This window comes from Heterocephalus glaber, unplaced genomic scaffold, assembly GCF_053883595.1.
Source record: "Heterocephalus glaber isolate CG9 unplaced genomic scaffold, H.glaber_assembly_v1.0 deba00001572, whole genome shotgun sequence".
NCBI classification, from domain to species: domain Eukaryota; kingdom Metazoa; phylum Chordata; class Mammalia; order Rodentia; family Bathyergidae; genus Heterocephalus; species Heterocephalus glaber.
In genome coordinates, this window is record NW_028258357.1 from 22,254,587 (window position 1) to 22,269,955 (window position 15,369).

The 15,369-nt window shown below is 54.4% G+C and overlaps 1 protein-coding gene across 3 annotated transcripts in view; it reads right to left on the reverse strand.

Annotated features, from left to right (window-relative positions):
• Positions 1 to 15,369, reverse strand: part of Nuak1 (NUAK family kinase 1) — a 56,213-nt gene that overhangs the window by 23,349 nt on the left and 17,495 nt on the right. For 2 of the 3 annotated variants that reach the window (XM_004845068.4, XM_087192756.1), the window contains exon 2: positions 9,179 to 9,299. In XM_004845068.4, the coding sequence (XP_004845125.2) occupies positions 9,179 to 9,299 (121 nt within the window). Of the gene's footprint in view, positions 1 to 9,178; positions 9,300 to 12,981; positions 13,121 to 15,369 lie in introns of all 3 variants that reach the window. The other variant, XM_087192755.1, reaches the window with a different exon arrangement.

Here is a 15,369-nt window from a genome sequence, read left to right on the forward strand (position 1 = left end):
GCCCCCTGGTCTCGAGTCTGGAAGCCCAGGGTAGCGAGGGTGAGAAAATCCAACTAGACGGGCAGTTCCCCACAGACAAGGAGGCCGTCAGGGTTGAGTCACTGGGTTTCCTGGTTTGGACAATGGAGGGCTTTTTAATTCACTCATTGTCTTTTCTTAAACCAAAACTCTTTCTGGACGTTGGGTGGCATGCCCAGGAAGAACCTCGGCCAAGCAGGCCACCCACTGCCAGCCGTGGGCTTCACAGAAAGCAGAAGAAATGGAAAGAAATGGGGCACCGCCTGCAAAAGCTGCAGTCTCGCTAAGAACCACTCACTCCTGCCGAGGCCATCAATGCTACTTGGGACCCAGTAACAGATCCCAGAAGGCAGGGCCCATGGCTAGGGGACAGAGTTGTGAGGAGGAGGGGCTCAGGGGCACCATATGGGACTGGCCATCAGGTCCTACCCTTCCACTGCCATCCTGGGGGTGTTTCCATGGGAACGCAGCAGGCTCCCAGCTGCAATGGGCTCCACCAACCACCAGCACACACTCCGCTCCTGACCCTTCCCTCCACAGCTCTGCTTGTTCCTTCCCTTCTCACACACACTCCCAACTCTTCTGGCTATGACAGAAACCTCACCCAATGACCCCAGGCTGCAGCAAGGGCTCTTGAACTTTACACAGTGCGTGCCTAAAAAATGCATGCTCCCCAATTCTGGCAGTGATGGGGCTCAAAGCCCTTCTGGGCAGACAGCCTCAGTTTCCCCTCATGGAACACAGCTGAGGTCTTTACAGAGGGCTCGCTGGACCCTCAACCGTGAGGCAGAGGTGGAAAATCCAGGCCTGTGCTTGTTTATCCCACTTCCAGCTGGAGTCACTGCGGGAGCCACCAGGGACAGCTCAGCCACCCTGACGGGCATCGGCACCCCCACACCCAAGGCTGCTCCACTGAGCACCATCGTGGTCATGCAGCAGTGAAGAGCCGGACTCCTGCAGCCAGGCTTCAGGGTTCAAACTCAGCCGCCGCCACTTCGAAGCAGGGGGACCTCAGCGCACTGGGGGCTAAGCTAGTGAAGTGAGACCCCCGTGCATTCTAAAGACCCTCTATTAATGCAGCACAGTTCTATTTCCCACTTGCAAATCAGCTTCAAGTACAAGTGGTGTTATTTAAGGCACCAGAAAACACTGAATTCCAGGAAACTCACAAGGGCGAGGCAGGACAGCCAGGGAGTAGCATTCATTTTTAGTTGTTGTACTTCTAATCTCTGGCCCCTGGAAAAATGACTTGGGTGTAATCAAACGAAAACAATGAAAATAATACACTGGAAGGCCAAATAGCTAACTTAATAGGAAACTCAATGGAAATGTGGCTGGAAAGACTCCCAGCTGAAGAGCTCATTCCTACGGTGAAACCTGAAGAAAGTGCTGTGCTTGGGGTGCTGGGTCCTCCATTTGGGTCTTGTCTGCAGGGCCTCGTGCAGAGCATGCAGGCCTAGCAGCAACAGCGTGTTACAATGCTCGGCGATTCGCCATGGGTTAGAAGAGTCAACGTAAGCATCACGCAGCACTTCGCCAAGTTCAACAAGCTGTTTCACGGGGCTCTGGGTCCCAGATGAGGGCAGGCCCACATAAACCCGAGTCGAGGTATCGCTCCCTCCCTTGGTGACCTGCTCCTCTCTGGAATCCGCTGATGACAAGTGATCAGACCCAGTCCTGAGAGCAGGGCTCAGCTGCTCTGGGCTGCAGTGAAGTCCATATTTCTTGGCCTGGCCAATTAAACTGGAACCCTCAGGATAGACCCCCAGCCTCAGCATCTCATATGAACTCCACTGATTCCTACAGCCTGAAGCTGCAGGAATCCTGCTCTGATCCCACTTAGAATCTCGGGTGTGGCCTGCCTTTCCCCTACCTCCTCCCAAGAGATGTCACCACTCTGGCCCGAAAGGACACCTCACCCACCCCTAGGTACCCCTCAAAGAACACCTGATCCTGACACAGGGCTCGTCCACAGCCAAGCACTGCACACAGCAATCTCACTCCTCAGCTCCTGAATCCTCCACTCTCATCCACAGAGGAGCCACGCATGGGTCCATTTCACAGATCAGGAAACAGCCTTGGGGAGACTGGTCTAATCTGAGCCTTTGTGGACCATCATCTACACACCTGCCCCACTAGGGCAGTACCTGGAACAGAAGTGCCCAACACATCTTTGTAAAACAATGATGGGACGAATGGACAAATGACTGAGAAAGGAGTGACTGGATGAGAGCAGCAGGGGACGCTGCAGACCACCGACCTTGTTAAATGAACTCAGCCGCCCCTACCTCCCCGAGAGCCTGAACCAGGGCGTGCGAGAGTGCATGCGTGCATGCGAGCCCTGCTGCCTGAGGACCCCAGTCCACACAGCAGAGCCTGGGAGGCATAAATGGCCTCCACTCCGCAGCCGGCACTGCCAAATAACATCACATGCAAGAAATGCAACCCTGCTTTGCCTTCTGACCATCCACCCGGGTGGCTCTCGCTCCTCCTCTTGCATCTGATCCACAGGAGGCCTGGCCCACCCCACGGTCTGATCCAGAAGGTCAGGGTGGGGCCTGGACCACCTCTGAGAACCACTGCTCAGGGACTCTGCCAGGACCCTCTGTTCTCAGGCGGCAGCCACACTTTCTGACTCCCAGGGCTCTGCTGGAGCCCTCGCAAGTCTCTCACCCCAGGCGTGAGCACGGGGTACCACTGGGCTATGGGTCTCTCCACAGCCTCTGCCTCTGACTTCTCTGCACTGTGGGCTTCTGAGAGCAGAGATTGTGAACAGAAGGCAAGAGCAAGATCCCCTTCCAGAAGGATCTACCAAAATTTCGGGAGGCACAGGTAACCTGAAATGGCAGAGTGCAGTGCAGTCTCTGGAAAGATGGGAAGAGCTTCTTCCTGGGACTTCAGAGACTGCCTGACAGGGCAGGGCCAACTCTGGGGCATCTCCAGGGCGGCAGGTGAAGGCTCACGACCAGGGGCTGGGACAGACGTGTTTATCCAGCAGCCCTGTGTGTCTGTCTCTTTAATTTTTTTTTTCAAGTCTGAAGAACAAGGAGAGCGAACACAGCGAACAGATGCCAAGCAGGCTTCCTGCTGCGCACCCACCAGCCAGGACCCCCCCACTAAGCCGGGAGAAGAGATGAAAGGGCGGCGGCCAGCTCTATCCCAGAGCCGATAAAGCAGCATCGCCTTGCACAGCCAGGGAGAGAGGGTGCCAGAAACCGAAGCCACGGCATAAAAGGGAAGCTCAGGCCGCATCTCCCCGCTGCCCCCGTTTGGTTTTCCAAGCCGCACGGTTACCAGATGGGACACAGAGGTCCCCAAAAGCATCGTGTAGCCAAGATGTTCAGTCTGGGTGGTTTTGTAGTTGGGTCTCTTAGCCTCAAAAGGGAAGTAGGGGTGAGAGGATCGCTTTGATGTGTGAACTGGGTCCTGAAATCAGAACCTCAGGCGGAAACTGTTTTTATCTCTTCCATCCCAGGCAGCCAAGTGGGAAGCGCCAGGGTGCACTTCCTCTCCTGCTGTTTTTCCCATCTTGTCACTTACCTCCCTGCTGAGAGCGAGGGATTCCTCTGCCTGGAAAGGGTCCACCTCCAAAACACCGAGTTCCCTCCTTTCCCTTCTCCGATGAGGTGACCCTTACTCTCCCACACCAGAGCCGGCCGTATCCTCTCTTGCTGACTTAACACCAGAGCCAGCTGCGGCTTGTGTCCACCAGAGCTGACAAATTTGAGGGCTACCTTTACCCACAGGTCAACAGAATGGTTACCCCAGGGTCCGGCTCCAGAAGGACACAGTGTTGAGATCTGCTGGACAGCAGAGCTGATTCGGTGAAGTCCTAGATTTCGTGGGTATTGTGAATGGCACCTAAATAACGTGTATTTTCAGTGTTCTAGTTTACAGAACACTGGAACTATGAGTTTACCAGATGAGGGCCATAAACTTCTTCCGAAGATGCTGGAAGAAATATTTTACCTGAAAATAACAACTTGCAAAGCTGGGATTTACTGTCTGAGATATAAGACAGCAAACAGCGAAGGCCAATCCTATGTGTCCCGGGCTCTACAATGACACTTCTGTCTGGGAATAGGACACAGCAGACCACCAAAGGCCTGGTTAGCATCAGAAGGGGCTTCACGGTGCCTCCTCTCCTCCCTGGGATCAACAATCGACCCACTTCTTATTATTCGGAATAACTCTGGAAAATGAGTGTGGCCCCTAAGCCACAGCAGGGGTATTAACAGTTCATATTTCATAAATATAAGGATGAAATAACACATGTATACCTCCTAGCACAGGGTAAACACTCAGTAATTCCTAGCTAATACTAGTATTTTTTAAAGCGTAAATTAAAAAGCTACTTCCTCCTCAGAACCTTCCAGTAACTTCCCATCATGCCTGGTGTAGAATACACTCTCCTTCCTTTACCCAAGGTGGCCAAGACATAGCTGACCCCACTCCTCTCTCCTGCAGCCTCCAACTCACCGCCTCCCTCAGCTTCTAGGTCCTCTGTCATTTTGTGCGGGGAACCTTAATTATGTCAACTCAATTGGCTGGGGAGCCATCAGGGGATTAGCAAAATTTACTTCTGGGTGTGTCTGGGTGGGTCATGGAGGCACTGCCTTGGGTGTAGTATCTGGTCTCTCATTCTGTCCTCTCTGGTGCTGTCCCCTGCTCTGCTTCCTGGCCACCATGAACTAAGCAGCTTTGCTCCGCCACACCCATGGGCCATGACATTTCTGCCTTGGAGCAAGTCAACCATGGACTCAATCCCCTGAAACCACGAGCCAAACCTTTGCTCTTTTAAGCTGTAGGTGTCAGTACTGCGTCACAGCAACAGGAAAGCTGACTAATACATGTTCCTACCAACACAAGCTCTGTCCCTCCCCTGAGCACATGCCCACGCATGCCCTGTGCCTAGAAGACCCAGCTCTTTGAAGGGCTTAGACCCTATGTACCTAGAGACTCAGATCAAAAATCAGTTTCCCAAAAAACATCAGTTCAGAAAAGCTTCCCGGCCACTTTATCTGTTCACTGGTTGAATGCTCGTCTCCCTTCCTTGAATGCCAGCTCTGAGAAAGACGGGGACTTGTTCTGTTTGCCCTTGTGTTCCCAGTGGCTAAGCGAGGCTCCCCACATAGCGGGTACTTCTTAGCACTCTTGCATGAATGAACTGCTTCTTCTCAGGCGCTGGTCTTCCAGTAGCACAGGTTAGCACAGCCTCCCCTCCTCCATGCCCGAAGTTCCTCACCATGCAGGGTTGGGCATGCTGCTGCTCTGCCATGTGGCGGCTGTTGCTGGGCGTGTGTGTGTGTGTGTGTGTGTGTGTGTGTGTGTGTGTGATTACAAAGGTCCTTACTGAAGAAGGAACTGTAAAGTTCTTTAATAGCATCTATTCATTTGGCTAATGTCCAAAGAGCCACTTAATGGCTTCAGCACTTATTCCCACTAAGCAAATGAAGGCATCTCCACACTCACTTGGCTCTAGGTTGAGTGGCCCGCTGACTTGGTCCCTGCCACCACTGGTACCACACCCCAGGGCTGTGCAAGGGCAGCCAGTGCACGGGAGAAAGGCCAGGCGGAGGTGGCCACAGAGCTGGCAACACCAGACACAAGGCCAAACTGAAGTGCAGGACTGCGGCGAGGTCAAAGAACAAACAAATGGAGTCAGGAGGCCTGGGTGTCAGGGCCACCAATGTGATGGGCTGATTTGTCCTCTCCAAGGTCACGCTGAAGTCCTGATCCCAGTGCCTCAGAGGTCTTCACAGAGACCATTAAGTCAAGGTGAGGACCTGGTGTCCTAACAATGTGACCCATGTCCTTGTGAGAGGAGGAAACTGGGCCACCTGCTGTCGCCTTGGCCTCAGACTCCCACCCTCAGAACTCCGACAGAATAGGCATCTGCTGTCTACGCCCCAGGCAGTGAGGCCGGCCTATAGCAAACGAGCACAGGGCAAGGCCTCAGGCTCCCAGGGCCTCAGTCTCCCGCACGGCAGTGGGACATGCTGGCCTCCCGGCGCACGGGTTCGCCTGGGGACTAGGGCTAAGGAGACAGGGTGGGGAGGTCTGCAAACTGCAGAAAGCTCCGCGGGGCTCTTCTCCTACACAGCGGGATCTAGGGGTCCCAGGTAGCAGAGCAGCTGAAGTCACGGGGCGGGGCGGGGGGGGTCCCCAGGCAGAGGTGTAAGCGCTGGAACACAGCCTGGGTGCAGCTCCTGCTCCCAGAGTGGGGAAGGGAGGAGAGCTGCCTCCTCCACAATGACTCAGTGCATGTAGAGAAACAGAACTTGCGTGGGAGAAGGGAAGGGATCAGAACAGAAACTAGGGATCTCTTGAGAAATTCAAAGGGGAAAAGACCCCATTTAAGTCCCTAGGAGTTTTCCAAATAAACACAACTTTTAATTGTATGGAGCTTGCAGGTCACAAAACACTTAAAAGACAGTAAATTCTCTTTAACCTACTGGGGCCAGGAATCCCTCAGGGAGTCTGGCAAAAGCTATGGGCCTTCTCCCCAGAAAGAAACCAACCCACGCAGGTGACATGAAACATAACACAGCAGCACAGTGCAAGAGGAATTTCTGCAGTGATGGAAGTGCTCTAGATCCACTCCGTCCGGTGTGATATCCACCGGCCACACTGCAGTGTCCTCCTAACCCTAACAAAGCAATGACCCCCTTGAGCTGCTCGTGCTGCCTAACCCACCAGCAGCCCTCCTTGAGGACAGGTGAGGTTGCCGAGGCCGACTTGCACAAAATCCCTGGATTTGGGGCTGCAACCCACATCTGTCCAACATGCAGACTCAAATGCTTCCCTGTGCCTTTGAAATAAGTCATTTCTAGTCACCAAGACAACTTGAATCCATGCAGCTACGCATCTTGAAGGCTATAAAGCAAGGCTTCCCTTCTCTGGGAAGCCCAAGCGGCTGGACTGAAGCTGGCCTGCCCTGACTGTGGAAGGTCCTCCACTGAGGGTCATCTCCGACCGGGCCCTGGGCAGTGGCAGTTTCCTGTCCCCGTTCGCCTCAGCCAGTCCCTGCAGCGGGCACAGTGCTGGCGCAGATGCACTTGACTTCCCACTGCAGTGGCCTCTCTGCCTTCCTGGTGGAGCTTCCTGGTCCAGGCCAGCAGCACTCAGAGCAGTGCTTGGACCACGCAGGACCCAGCCGGTCCACACCACATGGGCCACCATCAGCCTGGCCCTCAGGTCTCCATGGTAACCAGGCCACCTGCAGCCAAACCCTCAGAATCCCGTAAACTCGCTTTTGCCCTGCATTCCCACCTGCTCCTTGCTGTAATGTTTAGAAATTCCCCTCGTTCAGCAGCATGTTCAGGTTTATCAGCGTGGAGTTCCATGCTTGTCGACTCTTTCCCCACAAAAGCCTCCTCAATGTCAGCCCAGACACCGTGCATCTCCACGATAACTCCTAAGGCCCGGGCCTCTGGGGTCCTGGCTTCTGCTGCTTACGTGGCTGCGTAATACTTCCCCGCACGGCTGTGTGTTTCCTGATTCCAGAGCCCACACCACATTCATCTTTAAGCATCCTTTCGTGGGAAGAGGGCTTAACAGGAAGCAGACCCTCTGCAGATCAATGATTCTCAAACCTGTGAGGGCACAGACTGCCCGACCGCCCCAGGTTCCCATTCAGCAGGCTGGGGTAAGGCCTGAGAACTTGCATTTCTAATCATCTCAAGCTGACCCAGGGGCTGCACCTTGAGAATCATTGCCAGCGATGTTTGTGAAATGAATACATGTCTGAAGGAATGAAAATGTCCCTTGAAAATCTTATTCCCCAGTGACTCCAGAAATGAGCTTTGGAAAGACAGGGATAAAAGATATGCCAATATTTACTTCTAGATAAGAAACAAAAATAAAAGCAACAAGGGGGGATGGCAAAAAGGATGAAGGAAAGTTAAACACCATCTGGTGTCTTAGCCCTACCTGGTAACCCCTTAGGATCTCCCCAGAAATTAAAAATGGGTTCATTTATCTGACTGTACCACATATGCAAAAGTATCCTGGGAGACACTTGGACTCATTAAGCCCAAGACTAGGAATTTTTTCATAAGAAAATAATCAGGAAATGATACAGAAGGAAGACCATTAAACCCTGTTCATAGCAGCCAGAAATTTGGAACAACTTGAATGTTTGGCGACAGGAATGAGATTCAATAAATTACGGTATGCCCATAAATGAAATACTATAAAGCCTCTTTAAATGTTGTTACAAACAATATTTACTGACATACAGAGAGAAACATGATGTAACATATGAAAAGCAAAGCAAGCTAAAAAGCAGCATAAACAATGTCATCTGATTTTGGGTAAAAACCACATATAAATAGAGAAACAGGTTAAAAACAGAGACACAAGTGGGGTAATGTATGAAACAAGGGGTTAGAAGAGCAATTATTTTTCAATTTTAACATGTGTATTTCAATCACATACATTGCCTGTGTCATTTCTTTGCAGGATATTAAAAAATAATGACAGGCTGTGAGAGATTTATACTCTGTTTCTTCTCAGAAAGAACCAAAAGAGCTGAACTGAAGCAGAAGCATTTTTATAAGCTTTCCCCACCCTGCTCTTTCATAAACACCAGCCACAATTTGGGCTCCATTTTCAGAGCATCTGCAGCCCCGGTTTTTTTTTGTTACTGGGGATCGAACTCAGGACCTTGCGCTTGCGAGGCAGGCGGCGGTGCCACTGAGCTAAATCCCTGGCCCTCCAGTTTTTCTAGGCACTTCCTGGGCCTACTCAGAGTTCATTCCCAACTCAAAGAGCCGAACTTAGAAACTCTTCATACCCCCAGCAAGGTGATCCCGTTGAGGAATGACAGTGACCATATACATAGCTGCTGTTACCTGGTCACCCAGCAAGCTGCCGTCTTCCAGAATCCCTGGCTGTCTTGCAGACTGGCTTTCAATAATACAGGTTGCTATGCAACAGCAGGGACCCGGGAAGATGGAATAGGGGCCTGGCAGAGAGCTGCCCCATGTGTGTCTGGCTGCATGCAAGGTAACCGAAAGAGATAACAGTGGGCTATTTTTGCATCATGAGGAAACATACTTGGCTCCAGCCCAGCAGGGCAATTACCTATGAACGTCTTGGCAGCCCCTGAGGTGTGGAAATGGTAACTGACAGGGGAGTGAAGAGAGGCATCACTGACCTTCATAAATACTGATGATGTGAGGATGGCTGAGGGACGACATGATCTCAATCTCTCGTCTGATGTGAACCATGTCTTGTTCATCCTTAATTTTGTCCTTACGAATGGATTTTATAGCAACCTATAAAGTCAGGAAATGAAACGTTACTTAGAAAATAAAAACATGCAAATCAGCCACGGGGTGGGGGGCGGGTGAAGAATAAAAACAGATGTTACTTGTTGGCAAAACTGACAATCACCAAAACAAAGTTCCGAAACACCCCCATCCTGTCTTTCATTCAGAGCAAAAACATCCTTCCCCAGCAACAGAAAACACCAGCTTTAATAGCCTAGGGTTTAGGGTCATGGGTTTTTCATTAAAACACAGGCTGCCTAATATGGCCAGATTCATTGACTCTAGGAATCCTGATCCTTTGAGAAAAGAAAAGAGGCAAGCTTGGTCTAATGGCTGGCCTTGTTTAAACATGGGTGGGGAAATGTCGACCACATTTCTAATGTGCAGTGATGACTTTTTAAAAGCGTTACTTCCTTGCCAATCTCCAGGCCAGTTCCGCCCCAAAGCTTGGGTTTTAAGACTCCAGCCCGGGCTGTGTGCATGTAACTGCTCCAGACCAAATCTTTCCACATCCTCCCCGCCCGAGACACCTTCCACAGCACGCGGTATAAGACGAACCAGGATAAAAGGGAAGCAGTGGCACCTGTCGGGTCTCCCCGCCCAGCCCGGCAACTTCCAAGCTCTGTGCTGCTGTCGTGTGCAAACCCAAACAGCACAGGATCGCCAGGGCCACTGCACAGCACACAGAAATAAAGGGCATTAATGACACCGGAACCGAACCAGGAAAAACTCCTCTGCCAACAGACCCGTCTTTGCTCGTGACAGGCTGGGCATCTTTTAACCCACTTTGGCTCTAAGGAGGGGAAACTACACGGGAAAGAGGGCACCCACAGGGAAGAGGAGGCCCACTGACCAGTCTGTGCCCCAGCCCGAGAGCCCAGAGGCAGGGAAGAGGCATAGGCCGTAAGCAAAGCTCGCACCCATCACGACCACTCCTCGAGCAGCCAGGGGCTACCCCGCAGCACTGGGACAGGCCCTGGGGGGGGGGGGGGGGCGCTCCAGGCACACATCAGCGAGCAAGGCCGGCCCAGGACTCAGGGGTCTGGGCGACACAGCGCAGGCACCTCCATAAACGTTCCGAGTCAAGACAGCGCCGTGCGCCTTGTAAAACGGCTGCTTTAAACACGGCCACCGCCAGTGTAATGTGTAAACCGCACGCGAAGCCCACACCCCGTTAAAGGTGACCAACTCGGCCTCCTCTGGAGCTGGCAGTTTTCCCTTTTCTTTCCTTTTTTGAAAAAGCACCAGAAAGCACCTGCTCTGCAGCCACCGCTGTGGTGCTGACAGAGGCAGGCATGGGGACAGCAGGGACGCCTCACAGGTCTGTTTCCCAGTCTGTAAGACGGGGTTACAGTCCTGCTGCCGGGCTTCTTGCTGAGGAACAGAAATAACTAAGCGCTTAGCACACGGTAATCGTGCACTGATGGACAGTGACTGAACAAGGCTGGGGACACAGGGACCCAGAGTCGGGCCACACTGCGGTGACAATCCCGCAGCACACTGTATCTCAGGATGCTCCTCACACCCACACCACACACACCCTCGCCCTCGGGGCAAATGCAGGGTAAAAGTAAAACCCAGCAGGGCAGGCCACAGGAGCAGCAGGGAGCATCGGCCGTCTGTGAGGCCTCGGGGGCAGTCCCAGGCCTCTGCCCCGTGTGCCAGCCAGCAGGGGACTCCAGGCCCAGGGCACCTGGTATCCTGCAGGAGTGCACTCAGTCCGCAGGTCTGGCGGGGCCAGGACTCCGCATCTCCAGGTAGCTCTCGGGGACAGCAGTGCAGGGCCTCACTGCTGCGGCGCCCTCTTACCCTGGACAGAACTCTCAAGGGCAAGAGCGACTGACATTTCCATGGGGGTCAGAGGGTAAAGGGAACGCTGAAGTTTATGGTGAGAGGCACACTGCCATGAACCTCCCTCAAAATCCTCCTCCTCATTTCAAACACACTCATCCCATCCTTCTGGCCACTTTCTGGAGCAGCTCTGGAGTCCTCTTTCATGACTGTCTCTATGAGGGGTGATAAAAATACAGTGAATGCTGCTGTCGCATGCCGTCCAGCGAAAGGCTGGCTCCCCAAAACCTGACACTGTGTCCTCACCGTCCTTATTCACCAGATCGGGCACCATGCAACTTCTGGCTCTTCCCCAGCATCAAAGTACTACGAAAGGGAAGTATTTTGAAAAGATTCAGGATGCTGTGATAGCCACAACATCAAAACTAAAGACACTCAGGAGAGAGGACTCCAGAGCAGCCTCAGAAAGTGGCCAGAAGGATGGGATGAGTGTGCTCAAAAGGGGGAGGACCTTGAGGGGGATTCATGGCAGTGGCTTTTACTGTAATTCATTTTTTAAACTTCAACATCTACTGTAGTTTTCGGTCACACCGCCCAGCATTCATTTAGTCCTAACAACAACCTCACTACCCAGGTAACAAAGCCAAGGCATAGTGAAAACAAACACTGCCAGAGTCAGAAAGCTCGTAAAACAGAGCTAGAGCTCCGGGCAGCAGCTGAGCCAGGCCGGGGTACTGGCGACCATGAGGGGCCAACACGGCCAGTGACGAGGATCCTGAAAGAACTCCAGAGCCGGCACGGACACGGCTTCCCAGGCTCCCAGTGAGGTCCCAGACGGCAGCCTGGGGGAGCCTGGGTCACAAACAGGCACAGTTCTCACACCGAGGACAAGCGTGCCTCTTGGTCCTGGCAGCGCGCCCTGCTGAGCTCTGCCACTCACAGGCTGTGACCTTACCCGGGCATGGGGCAGTGGGGCAGCTCCTCCACTGGGACCCTGGACCCTGCAGGGGGACAGGCGGCCCACCTCAAGCAGGAGCCACCTCCGGGCTTCCTGGGCTCCCCTGGGAGCTGGACGGAGTTAGTGTGGGGCACAGAGTTGCTGCCTGAGCTCCCAGATGGCCTGGTCACCGGCCGCGCCACCCAGAAGCCCACGTTTCAGTCAAAGCCCTGAATTAATTCAATGAGCCTGCTCTCCATGGGCAGGAGCCAGGCCAACTCCCCAGGAGAGCAAGCTGCCAGGTCACCCCCGGGGCCTGGGCTGGCTCCTCTTCCTCCCCGCCTGTTGCGTCCTGTCTCTACAGGGGTTTGCAGCCAGGAGTGGGCTGGCAGCCAAGAGTCGCACAAACAGGCTCAGGGGAGAGACAGCGATGCCAGGGACCCCTCCCTCCGAGTGGCATCTCGCCCCCACCAGCCACAGGCAGCCCTCGCTCACTCTCGGGAGGCTCTCAGAAACCTGTGCCTCCCTAATCAGCTCTCCTCCTCCAGAGCTGTGTGGGACGGGGCTGGGGACACCCAGATGCTAGGGCTGGACGTTCCCACTGTGCGGACAGTCGCCCTCACTCTTTGGTCCCCACCCCGCCTGCCCAAGCTAAGAATGTCCCAGCTGCGTGCCCGAGTCCCCAGGAAGGGAAGCGTAGCTAAGAAACCTCGGCAGATGGCGCTGGAGTCTGTGAATAAGACAAGTGACCACAGTCGACCAGGCAAGGACAGGACGGGCGGGCGGGCGGCCCTGCCCAACACGAGCCACGCGCCGGCTGGAGGACACCCAGGTTCTGAGCCGACCATCTGCCACAGGCAGGTAATGGCTCACAGCCCAGCTGCCCGGCCGGGACAGAGGACAGGGAGGTGAAAATGCAGCCAACGGGGGTCGGCGGGGGCCAGATCTGCAATCGCATACCTGATGACTGCGTGTCCCCCTGAGGTCTGCGGCCTGCCCTCCGGCCAGTGTGGCTGGCTCTCCCATCACTGTCTGACTTCACCACGACGCCGTCATACGGCACACCGGGTGCTGTGTTCATGAATTCATGAACTGCCGTCTACACAGAGGGCAAGAGAAGAAACAAGCCATCCCTTAGGCGCCACCGTGACCCAGGTGAAAATGCCATGAGAAGTCTGGCATTTTCCACCATGCGGCCGGGGCAGCTTCAGGTCGTTCACACCAAACTCCGATGGGGCAGAGCAGATGTGTTCACACTGGCAGTGCCGCTCCCCGTAGGGGCTGCATCCCTTACCTTTACTCTTACAAGTCTCCTGAAGCCAAACTCAACACCAGATCGGCATCTCAAGAGCAGCCGCTGTTCCCCAGGTACAACTGCCCTGAGCAGCGAGGGAAAGGGAGGACCCAGCGCCTGAGCTGACGCCTGAGCTGGGCAGCTGCTGGTGGTCCCTGTGCACGGTCTAAGGCCCAGCCACTCACACTGACAGACCTCAGAACCCAGCAGAACCTGCCCGGAGCTGCTCGGGAACCAGCACCAGCACAAGTCTCCCCAGCACCCTCTGAGACTCAGCCAGGCGAGTCCACCGGAATCGAGTCTCCGACTCAGTTTCCCTGGGCAAAGGAAGGTGACAGCAGGGCGGCCCAGGAGCAGGGGCTGGGGCAACAGTGAGTCCTACCCGACTTCAAAACGACAGAGGGCAGGGCCACCGTGCCAGGTCACCAGCAGCACAGCCATCACCGGCAGACATTGGAGCTTCCAGGGCCTTACCATGCTCTGCGCCACCTCTGCACTGGACAAATGGGGAAACTGAGTCTCGGGAGGTTAAAGTGCGGGCCCAAGTTCACAACATGAACAGCAATACTGGAACTGCAACGAGAGGGCCCCAGGTGCCCCTCTTGGAAGGATGAAGGGTCCAGGCAAGGAATCCCAACCGACCGAGTGCAGAGCCACAGCTAGGTTTATTAGCATTTCTTTAAGTGCGCGGGCGGCGGCAGCAGCAACAGACTCCCAGAGCTGTTGCGTTATTAATACTGAGGGGGGGAGTGACAGACACTCCTAGGAGTGCTGGCAAATTACGATAGGCTTTGCTGCAGCCTGGCTCCTGGCTTCACCTGCATGGGATTCCGGGGCCGGGGAGGACGCCCCTCACAGAGCTGAGCAGGGACCCTACATCCAGGCCAAGCCTTACCCCAACTCCTGCACCCCAACTTGAGTTTGTATCGTGTTTTTCTTAATTCACTGCAATTACTGCTTTGTAAATATCTGCTTGGAGCCGCTACTGCAACACTGGCCTTGGGGACCATGGATGAGTGTAAAGGACACCAAAGATCTCAAAAGCCAAAGGGGTTTCTGAAGAGAAGGGAGATGAGAGGCTAGCCCGTCCAGGGGAGACGAACCAAGACTACAAAGTTTCCGATTGCTTCAGATGGTGAGATACACAGGCGAAACAGGAGCCTGGCTTTGCGTGTTATTTTCTCTTTTCACCACGGATGATTGTACAGGCAAGTGAAGGGAGACTCATCAGAAGGCCCTGCAAACCTTCACTCCCTTCCCTGGGAGCACTCTCCGTATGCAGATCGGAGAGCTCAGCGCAGCTCCCTGCCCCAAATCTGTCCAGACGCGCGCTCCTCCCAGTTAGTACTCCACACACCTGCCTGGGACGCCTGCCCGGCAGCCCGAGCCCCGAGGAGTGTGAGGAGCCCAGGCAGGCGCCTCCTGCGGCCCCATCAGGAGGCAGAGACGGATCCAGTGTGCAGCTCCTGCCCTGGAGGAGACCAGGGCTGGGGTCTATGGTCGTCACGGGGACCCCACAGGCAGCCTGGGTGGGGGCAGCGCTCAGGCCTCTGTCCATCGCGCCTTTCACTTCCTCTGCCACTTCCTGTCTCTCACCTCTTCCAGCCGATCAAACCCTCTGCCTCCATCCCTGAGGCCTGGCTGGGCCCCACACCACGGCCCGTGATGCACACTGGGGTCCTCGTTCACCCCCTGGATCCCCACGATCTGTAGGCTTTCCTGGCCCTGAGACCACCACTGTCTTACTCACCGCGGCATAGCCAGGCCTGAGTGGGTGCCTAACACACTGCATGTGGAAGAGCTGTTGCTGCATCGGACCCCCAGTGTTAAAAAGGACTGCTAAAGAAACATAAATCCACAGTGGGCATCTCATTCACCCATCCCAACGCCGGCCACCTGCTGCCGGTTCTTCCTTCACCTGCCCATCTCTCAGGCGCTAACTCCTTCCTGGCTTGCCCTGAGCTTCCCGTCTTCCACATGAAGATAGCAGGGCCCGCTCAGGGAGGCTGGGTAATAATTCCCAGTAACAGCTTAAATAATCATAATAATCACCA